We start from the raw sequence: 7,342 nt of genomic DNA, 5'->3' as shown, positions 1-7,342 counted from the left end.
CCTTTTTTTTTTTTTTTTTTGGAGAGGTTTTCGCTTTAGGGTGCATGCGCTTGCCAGACAGACAGAGAGAGATAGAGAGACAGAAAGCAAGAAATAACACCCCAGGGGGGGATGGCCATGCCGCAATCTCTTCTCCTCCATTCTCCTCTCAGGATCTTGGGCACGCACGCACATGCGCCCGGCATGAGTTTTAAGCCACCAGGTCCGGGACGCGAACCACGGTCGACTACGTGGGAGTCCAGCGACATAGCCATTACGCTAACTGCTGGTTCCCTTTATATGCATTTCTGATGGCTTCAACTATCACTTTATTGCAGAAAGCCATAAAAAGAGTACTTCTTATACTGGTTTCTTCTTGGAACCCCATAGAATATTTCTAAAGACCATCAGAATGTTTTTCCTTGGACATATCATTTACATATTTAAACAATAGTTACCTAAAACATATGCCATTTTTCCCATCCCATAAAAAAGGGCTTTTCTGCTGCCTTTTCTCCATAATTGGTAGTATCGGTAGTATTCAGACTTGAAAACTGTGAGTCATCTTTATCTCCCTGGTTTCTACTTACAAACTACTGTTAGCCACGTCTCATGTTTCATCTAAAGTAATCCCCCTTGCTAATACCCTCATTTCCACTGTGCATAATCTCTCAGTTATTCTTCTTGAAGCCTGTTTTAATCATTATATTCTACTACCCCCAAACCTTTTCATTTTAATTTACTCCTTACTCAAGCATTCAAGTCTTCCTTATTATTGTTCCACATACCTTTCTAAATGTATTTGTTAATATTATCTGAGAAACAGAAATTACCTGTTCACCAAATTGGACAGTTTTGCTCTCCTAATATTCACTCCTTGTCAGCAAATGGATTTAGCATGATTATTCTTACCATTCTTTTCCATTTAAATCTTATCTGCTCAAGGTTTGTCTCCAAACTTCTCCAAGAATAGCCAATCTTTCGCATCTGATACCTGAAAGCATTTTTTTAAATCTTCTGTTCTCTATCTTACTATGTTTATTTTTACCTGCTCTTCCATGATAAGTACTCAAATGGTTAAAACTTGCCTTAAAACTTGATCGCTGTGGCATCAAGTATGGCAAAATATAGGACACGGTACTGGATAGATCAAAAACTGTAGGATGGGGTCAGCAGGTGGTGTGGTGGTTAATGTGCTGGATTCCCAGACCCAGCAACTTGAAATTCATGCCAGGAGTGCATTTGTGCGAGCCCAAATTCCCAGGAGAATGGAGAAGGGATTGCCGTATGGCCATCTGCTCTGAGAGGTGATTTTTCACTTTTCTTGTCACCATCTCTTACTGTCTCTGTCTCTGACAATCACACTTACCCTATGGCATAAACCTTTAAAAAAAAGATCTGTAGAATGGTTGAATTCTTGCATTGTCACACAAAAAAAATAAAACCTTTGTTAAAACTAAGTATGGTATAGAAATACAGTGTCATTTTTATTTGGTTTTCCACTTAAATATTTTAAATATTGGATAAGTTCATATTTCCTAAGCCTTTACCTCATATGTGTCTCTTTATTCATGTATTCATGTACAATTTTTATTTTGTATAAGAGTAGTACAAGCACTCTATCAGATTCAGAATCCTTAACTGATTACCTGAACTTTCAAAATCTCTTAATCAATTGTGGTAATATAATTTTAAGTTACTCATGTCAATTTTGTATGACTATCTGATAATATAATGAGAAACGAACAAGAGAGTAGAAAAGAATGATCATAAGAGCTTTAATAAGGAGTCACAATCAATTAAACTTCTATCATTTCAATTTTTTCCTAGGATATCCGTAGAGGTTTGGAAAATAATGTTAATGTTGAATTATTGAATGCTTTACATAGCCACATGGTTAATAAGAGAATGTTGACCAAGGACTTGAAAAATGGCATGATTGTTCCTTCGATGTATAACAATTTGGGGCTTTTCATTAACCATTATCCTAATGGGGTAAGTTTTATTAATAAAAGTACATTTCTGAATAATCTGTCCCTAAATTTTATCTACACTTTTTTTATTATTTATTGTTCCTGTTTGCAGAAACAGTAAAATGTTATTAAAAATAGTAAATTGTTATATCGTAACTCTATTCAAAATCTAGTGCATGTAAATTTCCTATCCTCTTACCATTTCATATTAAAGAGTAATTGTGAGGGATAAATTACAACAGTTCATTGACAGTAGATTTATGTGTTCTAAAAAAGAAATTTTAATAATTGGTGTGTTTAAAATAATTGTTTGTAGATAGCAAAAAAAGAATGGAGAATTTGTGTTCATTTATTTCCCCTCTGGCTACTGCCCTGATTGCAGTTTTTGTGTGTTTGGAAAAGAGTCGGTAGCAAACTGCCAACAAGGCCCGAAGACTCTTTCAACAGTCAATTTTCAGGGACGAAATAGGTCAGTGATGAGGCAAGATCTTGGAAGTCGTTGTAATAGAACTGATTACATTTGTTTATTGTTTGTTTCTCCCTCTGAGAACTTATTTCAAGGCTAATTAGACTTATGTAATTCATGGCCCTGCATTACAAATAGTTTACGATTATCTGTATAAAAGAAACAAATAAGGACAGTAATCCCAATGAGAGAATACTGTTGCCTTTATGTTTCCAAGTAGAGTAAGTGTGACTAGATTTTGGTTCTGAACTGGTTCGGTTTCCTCTTACAGTTTCTTTTTTAGCTATAACAATATGTAAATCTGCATTCATAGCATTTACATTCGGAAGGAAGGTTCCCGTTACATTTGCTCATACAAATGGAAGACTTAACACGGGCTAGCAGTTTCAGTGGTCACTGAAAAGCTCTGATTTCAACATTTCGATATTCCGAAATAATTATAGGTTGTCACCGTTAACTGTGCGCGAATCATCCATGGGAACCAGATTGCAACAAATGGTGTTGTACATGTGATTGATCGTGTCCTTACACAAATTGGGACCTCGATTCAAGACTTCATTGAGGCAGAAGACGACCTTTCATCGTTTAGAGTAAGTGCAGGAGCAGCTGTTCTTGGATTGTCGAAATTCTTTTTTCCTTTTCAAATTCTAAAAGTAATGAAAATGTATTAAACAAATGTAGCAGAAATATAACAAATACAAATACATTTGTTGAAATGAATTCTTTTTACTTTACACAGTAGAAATCGTCTCCTCATTTGAGGTAATAATGTTTGTGCGGCCATGATAGAGAACAGTTAATTATGTGACCACAGAGTAGCAGCACATTTAGAATGAGCCCATTTCAGTTAATACACTGAATGCAGATACAGACACCGATGGAATTCCTATTCTTGAAAACACAGTTTGGACAAGTTGGATTTACTAGATTGTGCCAAAAAGTAATGCTGTAAACATCTAACAGGAATAAATGTCTATAGTAAAAAAATCAACTCTCTCAGGTCAATCTAAGCCAAGCATGTAACTTTCCTTTGGTGGTGTGAAGTTCAAGCCTCTGAAACGCACTCTTATGTTTCAGGCAGCTGCCATCACATCTGACATATTGGAGACTCTTGGAAGAGACGGCCACTTCACACTCTTTGCTCCTACTAATGAAGCGTTTGAGAAACTCCCACGAGGTGTCCTAGAAAGGATCATGGGAGACAAAGTGGCTTCTGAAGGTAGTAAAATGTCTTTCCTCGGGGAGAGGTTTCCCATAATCTCAAATAAAAGAAATGAAAAGCAGACTAGTTTTGGTCTATAGTATCAACTTTGATAAGCAAAGGCAAAGTAACAGTTTTATTCTGAGGTGCATTTTTAAAATCTTGGGAGAAAAATAGTTTCTGAAAGGGTAGGTAGAGTATAATTCATAAATAATAAGACTATGTTAAAGATATTCTTTTGTACTGCTTCCAATGAAGTAAGTAGCAGATATTAAGAAGGAGTAGCAAGGGCCCAAACATGGTGGCACAAATGACAAGGGACTGACACAATGGCTGAGACCACACAGAAGGCCCTGGTTGAGATCTCAGTCCAAACTAAATGGGCTGAGTGTAATGACACACACCTGTGGTGGTAGCTAACAAGGAGACGGGGCAGAAGGGCCACTATGTGGTGAGACCCTGTCAGAATCATTCTCTTGTCTCTCTCTTACTCTCCATTCCTCCTGCTCACTTACACGCTCTCAAAAAAAGTGTCAGCAACTATTGAAAAGAAATGTTATGTTGTTAAATTTTAATATTGTATACATATCCAATGCTTTTCATTCTACATTAATGCTAAATGATATAGTTCCACTGATACAATTGCATGGTTCTTTTGGCATGCTACTTCTTGATACACAGAAGAAATTGGCTTCATTCCAATCTCCTTTAATATTGTCAAGTAGATTTTACATTATAAGTCCACATTTCACATACTAGGCACATACCAAAATACATTTCACAAGTTTAAGATGAGAAATTTTGAGAATACAGGTGTGGATATAACAGAGCTGAGGCTTAGATCCCTCCAAAAGTCCTTCAGAAATCATCCTTATTTGGTTACTTTCTAGATGTTGTCTTTAGGAAGCTATTGTCTTAACCTCTCTCAACCTTATTGTAAATTATGTGCTGATAGTCTGTTATGAGAAGCTAATGTAAGCTACTACTTCAATGTTTTAGAACAGATACCACTAACAAAAATAATTTTTAAATAATTTTTAAACTTTCTGAAAGGACCTAATCTTTTCACTTTCAAATCATGAATTACTTTCTTAAAATATCTGGACCTGAATCTACCACATTTTTAGTATTGGATCAATCATTTCCTGCAGCTGAACTTCCCTTCTTAATTCTTACCAAGTTCTTCTGATTTTATTGGATAGTTGTGAGAAAACCTTTCTAAACCATAAACAGGATTTTTAAACTTTCATTTAGTTACTACTTAGGTCTTACATATGTAATATGTCATAGGAACTTCATTCCATCATGAAACACATCTTTTAAGAGTCAAATGTTATTTCCCTTGATCTGAAAACTTGCTCTTTTCATTTTGTCCTCCAGCTCTCATGAAATACCACATATTAAACACTCTCCAGTGTTCTGAGGCAATTATGGGAGGAGCAGTCTTTGAGACCCTGGAAGGAAACACAATTGAGATAGGATGCGATGGTGACAGTATAACAGTAAATGGAATCAAAATGGTGAACAAAAAAGATATCGTGACAAATAATGGCGTGATCCATCTGATTGATCAGGTCCTAATTCCTGATTCTGGTGAGCAACAGTTTAGTAATTTTTTACTTACTATTGCCCTATTATGGTATCTTAAAAGTAAGCCCATGGGATGATATTTTTAATTCTTAAAGTCTATGCCATACAGAAAAAGACTGATCAGTGTCTGTCCTTGAAGTTATTTTTGAAGTATGTTTGGGATTTTTTTTTTTCTGATGAGATTATAAAGTTTTTTGAGACAGGTATTGCTTCCTAAATTTTTCCTTTATTATAAACATGTAGTGTCTTGTATAAATCTAGTAAACACCTATCCAAGTAAACTTCAAAATATTTGTTAAGAAATAAAGTATAACTCTTTTTTGGTGCAAAATAAAGTAAGCCTATGAAAAATGAATGCGCAATACAATAAATGGCAGATGAAACACAATGGCATATGAAAATAGTAATGATAGCAAACTACCTGAATACTAAATAGGTGGCATATTATCATGGATATTTCATGCTTGCAACTTTAGTTTCCTAGTATTTCTAGCATCTAATATTAATAAAAGTCCTCAGAGTGCCCATGTTTTTCTTGGAAACAAAAGGAAAGAGCCAAATGATCAATTTTGGGTAAATGAAAGAGCTACAGCACAGTAAAGAGATGAAAGGAGAGCAACAGAGAATTTTAAAAAGGAAAACCATAAGCAGTAAGATAGAAAGATATTTTTCTTCTGAAATGCCTTGTGGTTATCAACTCCCCAAAATAGAAGCTGACGTTCTCATATTAGGAAAGGGCCAGATGTCTTATCACATTGGCTTTATAGTAAGTAGCATTAGAAAACAGCCAAGAATTAGAATTCTGATGAAAAGAAAGACAAAGTACTTTCAACTAATGTCCCTACTATGTCAAAACAAAGGTTTAAGAAAAGTAATAGGCAGCTTCACGGTTATGAGGTCACCGAGGCTGTGTTCCAGATTCTCTGTGTCAGCCGGTGAATGTGACGAGGTCCGTGGCGGTTGTACTCTGCTACTCAGTACCATGTGCAGCCTGAGGCCATCGGAATGGCTCGAACCGATCTCAACATGTTATTGATAAACAAGCACTGAAACACAGACCAAAGAACCACAATTTGTCTTAGGCTTTATAAACCTTGTTTTATGGATAACTTTTCAGTTTTCTCAAAAGGCTGTCCTATTTCAATATTGTGACTACCTCAGTGTTCATTTGAAGTTGGCAGAGATAACCTAACCAACCATCATTATGTTTTTGTAGTACGAGATATATCTTTCAATAAAGTCATTGAATTGGAAAAGAAAAACAGCCAAGCATTGTTGTCCTAATTTATTTCATGACACTAACAGTGATAACATTGTCTGGATGATGATGGTTTATTTTACAGCCAAACAAGTTATTGAGCTGGCTGGAAATCAGCAAACCACTTTTACTGATCTGGTGGCCCAACTAGGCTTGGCATCTTCTCTGAGGCCAGATGGAGAATATACGTTGCTGGCACCTGTCAATAATGCATTTTCTGGTAAGTACTGTACACTCTTCCTGCTACCCCTGCCCCTCTGCCACACACTTCTTCACTATGATTGTTTTCAATAAAGAAAAAAAAAATAACAGATGTTCTACAAGGTATTTTTTTATTTTATTATTTTATATATTTAATCATTGTCATTGAAGCTTGTAAAATGAATTTTCCCAGCATGAATACACTGCATATCAATCCAGTTAAAGATATTATCATACATTGTATCACCAATAGACAATTGTCTATTTTTGTGTCACTTAAATGTTTTGCTTCTTTCTTTGATTAGTTTCTACATTAGCTACACATACAATGTGGTAGCATTACCTTATTGCTTCTTAAATTTCCTTAATCTCAAAACCTCATGGATAACAGCCCATAGGAGTAAAAGTTTGTGCTAAGGAATATTCAGTTATTCTATAATTCTACTAATATTTTTAGCATGCGTAAGTTTGTATTAACAGAGCTTTTAAAATCTGATCCTTTAACACCAACATAAAAATATTTATGAATAAATAGATGCATTTTGCATCTCAGAATTTGGACAGTAAGAATATCAAACTATAAATAAGTAAAATTAAGAGACTATTGTACATTTTTATAGCATGAGTCGAAATACCTAATTTTTTTTACTTCGTACTTGCTGTTAACAAACCGT

At 35.2% G+C, this 7,342-nt stretch overlaps 1 protein-coding gene across 8 annotated transcripts in view; it reads left to right on the top strand.

Annotated features, from left to right (window-relative positions):
- POSTN (periostin) overlaps positions 1-7,342 on the top strand; it is a 40,169-nt gene that overhangs the window by 11,192 nt on the left and 21,635 nt on the right. For all 8 annotated transcript variants that reach the window (XM_006154196.2, XM_006154195.2, XM_006154194.2 and 5 more), the window contains exons 5-9: positions 1,810-1,974; positions 2,862-3,008; positions 3,496-3,637; positions 5,000-5,212; positions 6,553-6,687. In XM_006154196.2, the coding sequence (XP_006154258.1) occupies positions 1,810-1,974; positions 2,862-3,008; positions 3,496-3,637; positions 5,000-5,212; positions 6,553-6,687 (802 nt within the window). The remainder of the gene's footprint in view (positions 1-1,809; positions 1,975-2,861; positions 3,009-3,495; positions 3,638-4,999; positions 5,213-6,552; positions 6,688-7,342) is intronic.

The sequence above is a fragment of the Tupaia chinensis genome, unplaced genomic scaffold, assembly GCF_000334495.1.
Source record: "Tupaia chinensis unplaced genomic scaffold, TupChi_1.0 Scaffold000402_1, whole genome shotgun sequence".
NCBI classification, from domain to species: domain Eukaryota; kingdom Metazoa; phylum Chordata; class Mammalia; order Scandentia; family Tupaiidae; genus Tupaia; species Tupaia belangeri.
Note: the sequence above shows the minus strand (reverse complement) of the source record. Positions and strands in the feature narration are given on the sequence as shown.